Source organism: Staurois parvus, unplaced genomic scaffold (genome assembly GCF_062004578.1).
Source record: "Staurois parvus isolate SC_StPar_1 unplaced genomic scaffold, SC_StPar_1.0 ptg000813l, whole genome shotgun sequence".
NCBI lineage: Eukaryota > Metazoa > Chordata > Amphibia > Anura > Ranidae > Staurois > Staurois parvus.
Window position 1 is genome coordinate 3,426,709 of NW_028318609.1, and position 15,421 is coordinate 3,442,129.

The 15,421-nt window shown below is 45.2% G+C and overlaps 1 protein-coding gene across 2 annotated transcripts in view; it reads right to left on the minus strand.

The window, feature by feature from the left end:
* Positions 1 to 3,363: 3,363 nt before the first annotated feature.
* The window catches only part of UNC13D (unc-13 homolog D), a 156,713-nt gene continuing 144,655 nt past the window's right edge, over positions 3,364 to 15,421 (minus strand). For both annotated transcript variants that reach the window (XM_089654907.1, XM_089654906.1), the window contains exons 31-33: positions 13,822 to 13,945; positions 13,465 to 13,667; positions 3,364 to 9,530 (exon numbers count right to left, since the gene is read on the minus strand). In XM_089654907.1, coding sequence (XP_089511033.1) covers positions 9,421 to 9,530; positions 13,465 to 13,667; positions 13,822 to 13,945 — 437 coding nt within the window. In that variant the 3' untranslated portion in view covers positions 3,364 to 9,420. The remainder of the gene's footprint in view (positions 9,531 to 13,464; positions 13,668 to 13,821; positions 13,946 to 15,421) is intronic.

Here is a 15,421-nt window from a genome sequence, read left to right on the forward strand (position 1 = left end):
TTAATTGCGCTATCTGGTTAGTGCAATGTTTGTCCATCTTCACGAGCACAAGAGTCACAGATTTCCTTTATTACGGATTTATTAATGCTTGCACACAACACTTCATTGTACCACTAATAATGGATTCAGTTGTTTTAATATGATATAGTGCAATTTTTATTATTTTATTTATTAGCGCTGCATATTTATATATTTAAATAGCATTTGCATGTTCTGTGTACTGAGACCAGATAGAGTGAATACAGGGTCCTGGGTTTAGTAACACTTTAATAATAAAGTACACACTATAAGCTACATGTAGATGCAAAATTGCATGTCCTGGCCTGATAAAACCATCTAAGAACCTACAAAGTGGTTATTTGGGCCCTGCAGGCATGTTGTATTTGGACTTGCTACAGTCAGAATGATGCACTGGTGTCAGGAATTCCAGCGTCGACCCACTCATCAGCTGGTCCATATGCTTCATGGGGGAGATTGACTAAAAATGAAGCATGCAGAATCTGATGCAGCTGTGCATAGAAACCAGTCAGCTTCTACCTTCAACTTGTTCAATTGGGCTTTGACAATAAAACCTAGAAGCTGATTGGTTACTGTGCACAGCTGTACCAGATTCTGTGTGTACCAGTTTTAGTAAATCTCTCCTATGACTACTTTAGAGGAAAGAAAGTTCCCAACACCTGGCAGAGTACCACCCTCAAAGGTGTCTGGTCAAGGGGGAAGAGTCTGTCCCACACCACTACCCCTATAAAATTGTGTCATGCAACTAAGCATTCCAGGCTCGAGACCAATAGCAGTAGAGAAGCCAGCAGAAAGGATACACAGGCAGGTCACCCTGGTGGATGACGCAGGCTCACTCGAGTCGCAGGGTCTAACCACTAACCGGTATTAACCAGAGTTCCTGATAGTGGAGATGGGTTTTTCTGCATTAGTACCACATCGTTGTTCACAGGATGGCCCAACTAGGACGTGAGTAAGCCAAGGTCCAGTAGCAGATATAGCAGGTAGGGATCAAGCAGAAGTGTAGTCTGTAACGAGTGGTTACAGGTGGGATCAAGCAGAAGCGTAGTCTAGGACAGTAACAAGTGATAGCAAAGATACTGATGGCAGCAGGAGAAACAAGAGCGAGATATTGGCTGGAGAGAGCACAATAATCTGGCAAACAGGAAGTGAAAAAGGAATGGCTGTAATAGGAAGTTCATGGAAGAAGCAAGGGGTGAAGAAGCAAGTGGTTTAAGATTCAAGACAAACAAGACACAAAGCAATGATATTTTTAGAGATCAGGCAGGGAGCTGTTCGGCATCTCAGGGGTCTCAGCAAAAAGAGACATTGCCAGACAAAGCAGAGGTCGCAAGTTCAGACCCAAGTCCTGACATAGTTTGAAGCTTGTTCTGGACAAGGAGGGTCCTGGCTTTCCCTGATGTGCTCCCATCAACAGGATAAATATTGCTCAAATTATAAAGTTTGTGTCTGTTTTTCTTCCATTTTTATTTTATAGAAATTCCTAATCTCTCTGTCATTTTCTTTCTTGTTTTTCGTAATTTTTTTTATTTCTGTACATATGTCCATGCACTGTTCTGTGTTTTTGGAATATTAAATACAGAATAAGTTTACCTTATTGTGTACTAAGCGAAGAATTCACAACTTCCAGAGAGACTACTATGCTACCTGTAAATTACCAGTGCCTGTAAACTCGGTTGTAAATTCACTGCTAATCTGTGTGAGACTGCATTGTGCAATTGTGCCTTCATGTTCTGTAATGGAAGTGGGTGATAATTTACCAGTGTGGTCAATCTCCAGGGACGGATGACAGGGAAAAGACTTGTAAGGAGGGGTATATGGTTAAAGCCAAACTCCAGGCAAAAAAAAAGTCTTCCCATGCAGTCGGGCTGTGCCTGCACTGCATGGGTCAACTGCTTGTGTTGTCTAGGGGTGAGGAGAAAGCTTATCCTTCGTTCCACTGGAAAACAGTGCTTTCCCACAGTTGCTGGTCTATGGAGCCTGCTGTGGACTCAATTACCTCAGGTACAGTCTACAGCACAAGACAAGTGGTTCTCTCATCTTCTTTGTCCTGAGCCCGTAAACACAAGGGAAGGCGTTATAACAGTAAGCTGAGGATTCTAAGAAGGTTCTGGAAAAAGGATGCAGAGGACGAAAGACTTTTATTTTTGTTTTTCTCCCCCTCTGTGGGCACCCCATAATTGGGATACTTGAACTAAATGAGAGACTTGTGATGTAGTGTTTCACATCACAGAATATAAAGGAAGAAGTACCCCCTGGTGTTTACACTGCAAACATCCAGGATTATTAGGCATTGTACTTGCCATTATTTTGGAAAAGTTTTCATCAGTTTTTGGAATTATCACTACTTTCAAAAACCAGTTCTGAAAAAGCACAATTTGCCTGGTTTTGTGTCTCCTGAGAAGCTATGTGTGAACTGTGTGGACCCATCCCTATTTAGCCAGTAATGTGGAGATGATGAGAGAAGGAAGGAGGAGCAGCCAGTTCAGTGTGGGGATGGTGGTGGCCAGTTGAGGGAGGGTCCTGATGGTGGGGTGGTGCATGTGGTCCAAGAGGCATCCCTCTTATACGGTCCTTAACCCTGGTGCAAGTCTAGTCCCAGGAACCTGGCCTGTAACCATTAAGTAGCAAAGCCTTTTTAAGTGTACTGGAGTGGCTCTTACCCTTGCCAAAGTGTACAAGGACCTGTTTGTCAGAAAGAGCTGGTAGGAGGTTTGGTGTTCTGCAGTCTCTCCTGAAATGTCTCCATATCAGTGCTGTGACACAGTGGTCAGCCGGTGGAAAAAGTAAGAATGACATGGGGCCTTGGTAGGTTAGGATGACCTACAGCCATAAGGCACTAACCCACATGTCAACAGACTTGTTGGAACTCACACAGGGCTATGGACGTCTTTCCTGGCAACATGTGACAGTGCTGGGCCCAGCATAAGGCACCAGCACTGTCATACTAGAGAGAGTCATATCCTTACTCCAGGGGCGGACTGACAACTCATGGGGCCCCGGGCAATAGGGGATCATTGGGCCCCTGTGTCCTTGCCCAAACTCAAAAAAGCCTATGAAAAAGTTACAAGGGGCATCTCATGGGGCCCCCTACTGACCCTGGGCCCTCGGGCAGTGCCCAAGTTTCCAAATGGTCAATCCGCCCCTGGCTTACTCATACTTGAACATGTCAGGTATTTTACTTCACAATCAAAAGTTAAACATTTTTCACTGACCGAAATGGATACTACAAAGGATATTCATGTACAACAGAGAGAGCAGCTAATGTATGATAATGACAGAGTAATGTGTTATAAATGGAGTCTTACTTTAACCTGTTTACACAGCTTTGTAACACAATGCCAGTGACCGTTCTCTTTCATTTTAATATATATTTTATTAATCCAAGGCATTCTTGTACAAACACAATGAAAATGAATTTCGTTTGCCTTTTTGTATAAACTGCAGTCTTTATAAAATATGCATCTTTGCCTTTGACAGTCCTTAAATTTAAGGCATGTGTTGCACATTTACAATGTTTTTACTGTCCAGGTATAGCAGAAACAGCAGTGACCAGTTTGCTGCTGCATAGGAGGAAGGAAATAGTTAAAGCGGAACTCCAGGGAAGCAACGACATACATACGTGCCACATAACCCTGCTCCTACCCATCCCAATTTCTTAAATTCAATTGGGAGGTCTGATATGTACAGTATATTGACCTGCCTATAGACTGGTGCAGGGAGAAGCAGAGGCATATATATATATATATATATATATATATATACATATATATACATATATATACATATACACACACACACACACACATATACATACACACACACACATTTATATATACACACACTTATATATGTTGTATATAGTCTTGACTATTAGCAGTGTTGGGAAAAGGTCATCAAGCGCCCAGGGCAAAGATGCCAAACTGCGCCCCCCATTCATGATGTGCAAGCTTGGAGGATCCTGTGAATAGCAGTCACTCACTTGTCAAAATTACTGCCACTGTCACTACTCCCATCAGCCTTGTAACAGGAGGAAGGAACCTTCATCCCTACAGTAAACCACTGCGCCCAAGGCAGTTGTATCTCCCACCCACCCTTTGATCTCTGACAGAATTTTGTTCCATAAGACCAGTCTCTGACAGGATTTTGTTCTGTGCGAGTGGTCTCTGACAGGATTTTGCTCCGTTTGAGCGGTCTCTGACAGGATTTTGTTCCATATAAGTGGTTTCTGACAGGATTTAGTTCCGCATGAGCGGTCTCCGACAGGATTTAGCTCCACGTGAACGGTCTCTGACAGGATTTTGCTCCACGTGAACGGTCTCTGACAGGATTTTGCTCCACGTGAACGGTCTCTGACAGGATTTTGTTCCGCGTGAGTGGTCTCTGACAGGATTTTGTTCCGCGTGAGTGGTCTCTGCCAGGATTTCGTTCAGCGTGAATGGTCTCTGACAGGATTTTGCTCCACGTGAACGGTCTCTGACAGGATTTTGCTCCACGTGAACGGTCTCTGACAGGATTTTGTTCCACGTGAACGGTCTCTGACAGGATTTTGCTCCACGTGAACGGCCTCTGACAGGATTTTGTTCCGCGTGAGTGGTCTCTGACAGGATTTTGTTCCGCGTGAATGGTCTCTGACAGGATTTCGTTCCGCGTGAATGGTCTCTGACAGGATTTTGCTCCACGTGAACGGTCTCTGACAGGATTTTGCTCCACGTGAACGGTCTCTGACAGGATTTTGTTCCGCGTGAGTGGTCTCTGACAGGATTTTGTTCCGCGTGAGTGGTCTCTGCCAGGATTTCGTTCCGCGTGAATGGTCTCTGACACGATTTTGCTCCGCATGAGCGGTATCTGGCAGGATTTTGCTCCACGTGAACGGTCTCTGACAGGATTTTGTTCCGTGTGAGTGGTCTCTGACAGGATTTCGTTCCGCGTGAATGGCCTCTGACACGATTTTGCTCTGCATGAGCGGCCTCTGACAGGATTTCGTTCTGCCTGAATGGTCTCTGACACGATTTTGCTCCACGTGAACGATCTCTGACAGGATTTCATTCCACGTGAGTGGGCTCTGACAAGATTTTGTTCCGTGTGAGTGGGCTCTGGCAGGATTTCGTTCCACGTGAACGTTCTCTGACAGGATTTTTGTTCCATTTGAGCAGCCTCTGACAGGATTTAATTCCGCCTGAGTGGTCTCTGACAGGAATTTGTCCCATATGAGTGGTTTCTGACAGGATTTTATTAGTTGCCAATATTTAAAAAAATTTTTAGGGACACTTTTTTTCCTGTATGTCCAGAAAGACAGTGAGCAGTATGTTAATTAGGGGTAGTGTATTCATTCATGGGTGTGGCCTAACACGAGAGAGGGTGGTGCCAAAAAAGGGTGTTGTTTAAATTACACTAATTGGGCGTGGTGTAAAGGGGGTGTGGTTAAACAGTCTCTTGGGCTCCACCCATGCAATTTTACTCTCCACCCCAACATCCCAAAACAAAAAAACACAATCATAGACTTATCTTAAAAAACTTAATGTAAACATTCACTCACTGATTGGTTGCTAGAGGTTACAGCACATCATTACCGCTCACTGATTGGTTACTAGAGGTTACTGCAGCTAGTACAGGACTATGGTCTGACACTGCAGGTGTAGTACAGGAGTTGGTCAGGGACTGCAGGCATAGTACAGGAGTTGGTCAGGGACTGCAGGGTCAGGTTACAGGGGTAGTACAAGGGAGGGTCAGAGACTGCGAGAGTAGTACAGGAGTTGGTCAAAGATTGTGGCAGTAGTCTAGAAAAGGGTCAGAGACTGCGGCTGTAGTACAGTAGAGGGTCAGAGACTGCAAGCGTAGTACAGGAGAGGGTCAGAGACTGCGGGCGCAGTACAGGAGAAGGTCAGAGACTGTGGGCGCAGTACAGGAGAGGGTCAGAGACTGCGGCTGTACTACAGTAGAGAGTTAGAGACTGCAAGCGTAGTACAGGAGAGGGTCAGAGACTGCGAGCGCAGTACAGTAGAGGGTCAGAGACTGCAAGCGTAGTACAGGAGAGCATCAGAGACTGCGGGCGCAGTACAGGAGAGGGTCAGAGACTGTAGGCGTAGTCTGTTTTTTGGTGTTTTTTTTTTAGTGGGGGGGGATAATCATAACCTGAGAGGAGTTAGTTTTTTGGGGGGAGGGGGAGAAGCGGGTGAGGGTTGACTCGATTGGCTGTGATGAAGGAGTGAGTCTCTTGTGTTTGTTTTTGGGTGGGAGGGGAACTACCCCCCCCCCAAAGAAAAACAGATTTACTTCTCCATCACAGATAAATGAGACAAACCTCACCTGCTGCTCCACCCCCCCAAAAAAACAGACACCCTCACAGTCAAATTAGACAACCTTCACCTGCTGCTCTTCCCCCCCCCCCCAAAAAAAAACTTGCTCCTACCTCAAGCCATAAACCTAAGAGCAACTCCCAAAAAGTCAGCAACTGTGAGTCCTCGCTGGTTGGGTCGTCCGCTCTCACACTGGCGCTGCACCATCTCTGTCCTCCAATCCTCTGGTCACTCTCTCTCTGTTGTGTCCTCCTGTCTGCAAGCCTCCTGAGTCCTCTCTGCTGGGTCCCCAACAAACAGGCGTGTCGGAGTCTGCCCTACTGCATCTTCCTCTCTGCCTCACACATGCCCCCTACAACTGTAGAGGCTAAAGGCGAGCTGGAGGGGTCACCCCTCAGCTGGCCATGCCCCCTCACAGTGCCAACCAATCAGGAATGAGAGGCGGGCATCAGCAGGCATCACATGACTCCCTGTCGTCTTTGAATGGAAGTCCCAGCCAGGAGGAGGGCAGGGGGATCACAGGGCTGAGGGGGATGTGATCGGACACTGGACAGACTCAGAGGATATCGGTGTACAGCATTGCCAGCAGCACGCAGCCGCATCAATGTGACAGGGTAGCTGACTGTCAGTGACAAATCGAAATTTTTGGGACTCTACCCGGAGCAAGAATTCTCTGTGACAGATGTCCAATTTCTGTGAGCGTCCCGAGCATTTTGGGACTGTTGGCAACTATAGACTTTGTTCTGTGTGAGTGGTCTCTGACGGGATTTAGTTCTGTGGGAGTGGTCTCTGACGGGATATAGTTCCGTGGGAGTGGTCTCTGACGGGATATAGTTCCGTGGGAGTGGTCTCTGATGGGATTTTGTTCCGTGCGAGTGATCTCTGACGGGATTTAGTTCTGTGGGAGTGGTCTGACGGGATTTTGTTCCCGTGTGAGTGGTCTCTGACGGGATTTTGTTCCATGTGAGTGGTCTATGACGGGATTTTGTTATGTGCGAGTGATCTCTGACGGGATTTAGTTCTGTGGGAGTGGTCTGACGGGATTTTGTTCCGTGTGAGTGGTCTCTGATGGGATTTTGTTCCGTGTGAGTGGTCTCTGATGGGATTATGTTCCGTGTGAGTGGTCTATGACGGGATTTTGTTATGTGTGAGTGGTCTCTGACGGGATTTTGTTCCGTGTGAGTGGTATCTGATGATTTCGTTCCGTGTGAGTGGTCTCTGAAGGGATTTAGTTCCGTGGGAGTGGTCTCCGACGGGATTTTGTTCCGTGGGAGTGGTCTCCGACGGGATTTTGTTCCGTGGGAGTGGTCTCCGACGGGATTTTGTTCCGTGTGAGTGGTCTCCGACGGGATTTTGTTCCGTGTGAGTGGTCTCCGACGGGATTTAGTTCCGTGGGAGTGGTCTCCGACGGGATTTTGTTCCGTGTGAGCGGTCTCTGATGGGATTTTGTTCCGTGTGAGTGGTCTATGATGGGATTTTGTTCCGTGTGAGTGGTCTCTGACGGGATTTTGTTCCGTGTGAGTGGTCTCTGGCGGGATTTTGTTCCGTGGGAGTGGTCTCTGACGGGATTTTGTTCCGTGTGAGTGGTCTGACGGGATTTTGTTCCGTGGGAGTGGTCTCTGACGGGATTTAGTTCCGTGGGAGTGGTCTCTGATGGGATTTAGTTCCATGGGAGTGGTCTCTGACGGGATTTTGTTCCGTGTGAGCGGTCTATGACGGGATATTGTTCCGTGTGAGTGGTCTATGACGGGATTTTGTTATGTGCGAGTGATCTCTGACGGGATTTAGTTCTGTGTGAGTGGTCTCTGATGGGATTTTGTTCCGTGTGAGTGGTCTCTGATGGGATTTTGTTCCGTGTGAGTGGTCTATGACGGGATTTTGTTCCGTGTGAGCGGTCTCCGACGGGATTTTGTTCCGTGTGAGTGGTCTATGATGGGATTTTGTTATGTGTGAGTGGTCTCTGATGGGATTTTGTTCTGTGTGAGTGGTCTCTGACGGGATTTTGTTCCGTGTGAGTGGTCTCTGGCGGAACTTTGTTCCGTGGGAGTGGTCTCTGACGGGATTTTGTTCCGTGGGAGTGGTCTTTGATGGGATTTTGTTCCGTGTGAGTGGTCTCTGATGGGATTTAGTTCCATGGGAGTGGTCTCTGATGGGATTTTGCTCCGTGTGAGCGGTCTATGATGGGATTTTGTTCCGTGTGAGTGGTCTATGACGGGATTTTGTTCCGTGTGAGTGGTATCTGATGATTTCGTTCCATGTGAACATTTTCTGACAGGATTTTGTTCTATGCAAACAGTCTCTGACTGGATTTTGTTCCAAGTGAGCGATTCCTTGGAATATATACATAAAAGAATAAGCTGCAGCTGTTAAACAATATCTCTTTAACCATGGCCAAATGGTTAGCACTTCCCTCTGGCAATACTAGGTCGCTGGTTCGAATCCCAACCACGGCACCACCTGCCTGGAGTTTGCATGTTCTCCCTGTGCCTGCGTGGGTTTCCTCCCAAACTCCAAAGACATGCTGGCAGGCTCCTGTCTAAATTGTCCCTAGTATGTGTATGTATGAATGTGAGTTAGGGCCCTTAGATTGTACACCCCTTGAGGGTTAGGGACTGATGTGAATGTACATATATATATATGTAAAGCTCTGTGTAAATTGACAGCACTATATAAGTACCTGAAATACGGTAATAATAATATTCTATAACAACATTTTGTCACATGGTGGACCCTCTTTACTTCCTTTGGTGGTCTCCAGGCACACCACCTGGATGCAGCCTGTCATTGGACAGCATCTTTAGTTTTGCTCAGTCAGAAAATAAGGGATCCAGTAAAATTGACAGCAGGAAATGGCTGGAATATGGGAATAGTCATCACTCTAGCCCTGCAGGGTGGCAAATGTGTGGAATCATAAGGTTGGCTGTGCAGAATGACATGCTTTGGCTGATAAAAAAAAGTAAAGACATACATATTTCAGCTGTAGCTTTAGCAGCTTCCCTGGAGATCCTCTTTAGTCTATGGTAGAGTGTTTTCTAATGTACAGAGAAAGGCCTCTTGTGCAGTAAATGACAGGTTCTTCTGCATGGCCTCCCCTGCACCAAACTCATCGTTCACTTTCCCTTGACTGACGAGCTCTCTGCCTGCGAAGTTTGACAAACAGAAGGGCTTCCTTTTCAGAACGACGACATTCCAAGAGCTGCAGGATTCGATCCCCTGTAATGAGAAGCACACTGTTAATTATCAAAGTCTGGAAAACAGGAAGGACCAGTAGTCCTGTCATTGTGATTTTGGCCTATGTCCTGTAGGGTTATCTAATGGCATTCATAGATAATTTTTGTTTTGTTTGGCTTGTTCAGCACTAATGTCTCCAACCTGTTCATAACAAATATGTTTGTTTTGTCCAAGCAAGAGACTGTTTAAGGTTTTATTAAATCTCAATTAAAGTCACAGAAATAGACATGCAATCAGATAGACTTTGTACTAACAACCTCCATTTTTATGGTCTTACCTTTAGATTTCAACTTTTGTTCAGAAGGTCTAACATTGACTATGCACTTTAATAGGCAGACCCAGTGGAACAGATCAGACATACTCCCTGCCCTTCTCTGTGCCAAGGGGTGTTGCTTTAACTCAGCTCTGCCAACACAGACCACTGCAGTGTAAGGCAGGAAGCTGCATTTTCTCTTTAACCTCATGCTGGCCGTGTAACGCATAATCAAATCAAAATCTCTGTGTATCCCCAAAGAAAAGTAAATCTTTCACCCTTGAAAGTACAAATGCCATAAACCTTTCTACAATCCTTCCCCAAAACTCAAATTCTACCCCAAATTTCCAAAATAAATCCGAAGAAATGTCCACAATGCAAAGTCCACAAAATGCCCACACTATTCAATCTTCCAAATGTGATAAGTATCCAATTTGCCACTTCAATCCAAGATTCCACTAGTGATAAGGTGCACTAGTCCAAATTGGTGCCACCACTCTGCTAGGATAACATGCTATTACCCTCTTGCAGCTTGCACAGGCATTTCACACAATCCCACATGCCAGATAGCTTTCCTCTTAAGGGAGTACGCAGTGGGATCCCCCCGTTCCTCACAGGCCAGAGAAGAGAAGACTCAGTGGAGTAAATGCATAAAATTCAAAATTTAATATCTGTTTACATATGAGATAAAAGCATCCTATTCAAGAACCACATCCAAGATGGTCGCGCTGCTCCTTCCAGTTTTGCGTCTGACGTCACGACTCTGACGCGTCTCGTCACTTCCGACTTCTTCTCAAGGGAGAAGAATGAGCCTCTTGGATTGAAGTGGCGAATTGGATACTTATCACATTTGGAAGATTGAATAGTGTGGACATTTTGTGGACTTTGCATTGTGGACATTTCTTCAGATTTATTTTGGAAATTTGGGGTAGAATTTGAGTTTTGGGGAAGGATTGTAGAAAAGGTTTATGACACGTGTAACGCATATGTGCAGCAGAAAGGAGGGTGAGCTTTATTGTCCACACACCGCACACATGCATCCATAGCAGCTGAGGTTTCTGTGCTAAAAGTGCACTGCCTGGGCACTTCCAGCACAGAGATGGAGCTGTCACCGATAGCTCTCGGTCTCAAACTGTGATCGGGAGCCAGAAGGACAAGCTCCCAATCATGTGACCACTGTGACAGCCAATCACAGTGGTTACATGATCCAGAAGTTCATCTAACCCCTACCTTAAGACCCAGTTCAAGGGCCATGGTGGATGAGTGGAAAACAGTTACATTTATTTGTTCAGATCATCATTAAAAACTATATTACACATGTACATATCAGTGAGCTAACTGGAAATGAACTGGCAGTGCTAGGATTTCAACGCAGTTGTCAAGTCATTGCAAGAATAAATGCAGTGCCAACAGTGAGTGAAAAAGCTGTGGCCCAGCAGTTCAGAAAATGTACTAATTTATTGTGTAACCAATCAGACATCTTGATACTGCAGCCAACTGGGAACATGTGACAGTATCAGACCTTCCCTGACTGGCTGCAATTCCAGAATGTCTGATTGGTTTTATATTACAATGAATGGGTACATTCTCTGAACTGCAGGGCCACAGCTATTTCACTCATTGCGGCTGCCGCAGTATGTTTGCTAGCGTCCGAAGCAATCACCGCCTATCTGACCAAGCTGCTTCACTCACATGGTGGTCAGTTAGAGATGGATTGGTGTGCTGATATCTTGGATCTCCCAGAGGTGAATATTGAGCAGATCCTGCAGGACAAACCTCTGAGATTCATGCAGAGTTTCCAGTTGGTTCTGGCCTGGGGCATCCTGAGGATCTGCACCCTATACCTGCACCCAGAGGGGAAAGGGAAGGAGTGCCACAAACTCCACCACTACCTGAGGAGCCAGTTTTCCCACAAATGGTAGGTGCTCAAGTAACAGGATGGTCACGGGGGGTATTTAGGTAAGAGGAGGGAGATGCTGGGGTCTAAGAGGAGGTTGGCATGAGATACTGGAGAAAGAATCATTGCCCTTGTAGGCAAAAACAGAGTAGATCTTGGTGCTATTGTGGTAAGAGTGGATGGATCTAGCCGATAAACAGTATATAGCTTATAAATCAGTGCTGGGAACTTTTGAATATTGCAGTTCCTGAAAATGGGAGTGGTGTTAATTAATAGTTGTAGTGTAGAGTGCGAATCGGAATGGTTGCATTACAGTGAGAGGGGCTTAAATGATAGGTCTTTTTTTATATGTATTTTTATATGTATTTTATTGTACTGTAGACTCTAGACCTATCATTTAAGCCCCTCTCACTGTAATGCAACCATTCCGATTCGCACTCTACACTACAACTATTAATTAACACCACTCCCATTTTCAGGAACTGCAATATTCAAAAGTTCCCAGGTATGTACAGACATACTGTATTTCTGTAGCTGCACAAGGGTCACCTGGGTTTAGGTGTCCATTTATACTAAATGTGGGTCTGGTAGATGCTGAGACCCCCCCATTGCTCCTGCTACTCATCTACAGTTGCTCTAAAGAGCCCTTTCACATGCACTTTCAGATCAGGTCCACCTGTCCGTTTGTTTAGACCATGGGTGTCAAACTGGCGGCCCTCCAGCTGTTGCCAAACTACAAGTCCCATGAGGTATTGCAAGATTGACAGTCACAAGCATGACTCCCAAAGGCATGATGTAGTTTTGCAACAGCTGGAGGGCCCCCAGTTTGACACCCCTGGTTTAGACAGACCTGATCACAAACTCCATTATGGGTTTATGGGCAGACTGATATAAACAGATTTGTGTCTGTTTACACCAAACTACCTCCAAGTCCATCCAGGTTTGGAAAAAAATGTGACCCAACTGTGACCGATCGGAGGTAGCCTGATGTAAACAGACTTGTCTGTTTACATCCAGCCACCCACAGAGCCATCACAGGTCTGCTGTGCAAAATGCGGACACAAACTGAACGGGCATGGATGTAAAAAAAACTGCCATCCAGCTCCAATTCAGCAGGGAATCTGCTCATGGATCCTCTGCTGAATGGAGAGTAGTGGGACTGTGTGAAAGGGCCCTGAGACAGACATTGCTCACTTTTAAGACAGGTGAAAAAGAGAAGGCATTCTTTACTACCCAATACCCATACTCTTGACAAATCTTTTGACTAGAGTCTTGCTTTATTATTTTGGTTACCATATTTTATATGATCCCCTATTAAGCACAGGGATGCTTTTGTAGAACAAGTAGGGTATAAAAGCTCTAGTGCAGCCAAAACATTTAAGGATGTAATTGCTGTCTGTGTCCCTATTGAAGAAAAAAATTTAAGGCAGGAAAGGGTAAGAATTACTTTAAATTTTTTCCTCGCCGTCTGTTCTTTCTGTCCCAAACACTCCTGTCATTTTGGGTCCTGGTGTCATAAGCACAGAAAGTGAGGGGAATCTCCCCAGTGGGGTCACAGACAGAAAAGCAAACCAAATAGAAAAATGTGGCTGAACTGAGGCTTAAATTGCACCACCATTGACTCTGTGATATACAGTAACTGTTCACAAAATAAAAGAACATACAGTATTTCCCAGGGCTACAGGATAGCATTTATCAAACACCCACATTATAACCAAAAGACAAAACAAAACAAAAACACCAATGTCATGAACTGGAGTACAAACCATTGTGTTTTGGATGACTGAGGGGGAGCCGCTTTTGTGGGATTTTGGTAACCATGCCGCCAGTGTCATCTTTTAATCCTGGCACATTTGCAAGATCTAGAAAAGCTTCACCCTCCAGTTCATTGGAAAGAAGGGTATCATGGTCAAAAACCGTTAGCAGGAGGCAGGCTCCAGGAACCTCACATTGCTCCGGGGTCACCAAACTGAGAAAAGTAAAAGATGTCTGTTTATATACAAGACTATTGTACTGTCTGTACCTATTCTTGATATTTAATAGCCGTATTGATATTTATTTTCAGCATTCTTCACTGTTCATTATAAAACATTTTGTTTGCAAAATATGTTTGAACCACTCACAAATCAAATGTCTCATCATATAGCGGGTTCAGCTCATTCTTCATGATCTGTGTGCAGCGTGGCTCCACCGCTTGAAAAAGGTGCTTAGGCTCCAGCGTCAGCTGTACAAAGGGGTCACTGCTCCCTGTACAAACACAGAGGTGATCCAATGAGATGAGTGCATTTCGGTTTCAAATGATGCTAGGTGAAGGTAATGTACTATGGTTTTCTGCAGCATTTCTTTCTAAGTTTATAATGGTCTGTCCAGATAATAGATGGTGCTTTGGTCTAATTTTATTATCATTAGCCAAACTGCTTTTAGCCTTGCTAAAGAAGAACTCCAGAATAAGCAAAAAATATCACTCATTATACATCCTCCTATGCAAAACACTAAACAGTTAATATTTAACAGTTAATAAATCTGTGATACTCCTTACCATTGAAGAGAAAAGGGCTAACTTAATTTTCAGGAAGTCATCTCTGTGATTCAAGAGATAACAGTATGACTGTTGGACTTGCAGAATACCGAGGCTAATACTTACCCCTAAGCCATAAAAACCACCACCACCCTTCAAAAACCTTCCCCACCCAAATGACCACGCGACTCTCTTTCTGGTGTAAAAACCGGCCATAGCAGCCATTTATTTAACATAACTCAACATAACACTTCTTACAGTAAACTTAATTAATACCTGACAGTAAGATCCCAACCGGGTCCAAGGTCTTTGAAGGCACCATTACTCCCATCACAAACTCGGCTGTATCTGACACCCAATGAAAGGCCCCCAGCAGCTACTACACCGCCAATTGTCCCCCGCCGGGGACAATACTAGTTACGTAGTCCCAGATACAGCCAATGAACTCCCACATTACCAACCTGACCTTATAATTGGGAAGGGACACCCATACCTACGATGGGCCCAACCCATAATTCATCAAATTGTCACTCCAACACCGCCTTCAAAGACCCATCGACCCCTGCCACAACCCCGTGATGGCACAAGCTCCGACTGAACTCTGACAAGACCCAACCCCCCTTTTCAAATCCTGGCAAGAACACCCTTCAGTGCTGCGTACTCCAATCAAGTAAGTAACCACCCCCCCCCCCTTTTTCTCTTGCATAGACTCCCACCCAAAATACACGCTCCGCCTCGTCTGCACGCCCCAGTCATGCTGGCCCTCCCTTTTAGCTTTGCTCAGTCCAGGCCTTGACTTCTGCTCTGCCAGGGAGGATGTGTAACAGCAGGGATTGCATCATATCTTCTTCTCTCTCTGCAGTAAAAGTAAACTACAGTTCCCATCAATCAGTGGGAATTGGGTGGGTCCAGTAAGTGTGTTCATATAGGATGTGTGCTTCAACATAAATCATGTCTCCTTAGGGCTCATGTACACTGCAGCTGATAAACTCACGTTTAAGGAGCTGTTCAGCGCTTTTTTCAGCAGCCCCTGCACTCTCCCTAATGTTTTCCTATGTGTTCATGTACACATCATCGTTTGCAGGCAGTGGAGTTTACAGTAGTTTTTTTTTAACACAGAAAACTTGCATTCAGCAGTAGATTTTATCAGCATTTCAAATGCAAAACGCTTGTAAACCAGGCTAACCGCGTTTATAGGCGATTGC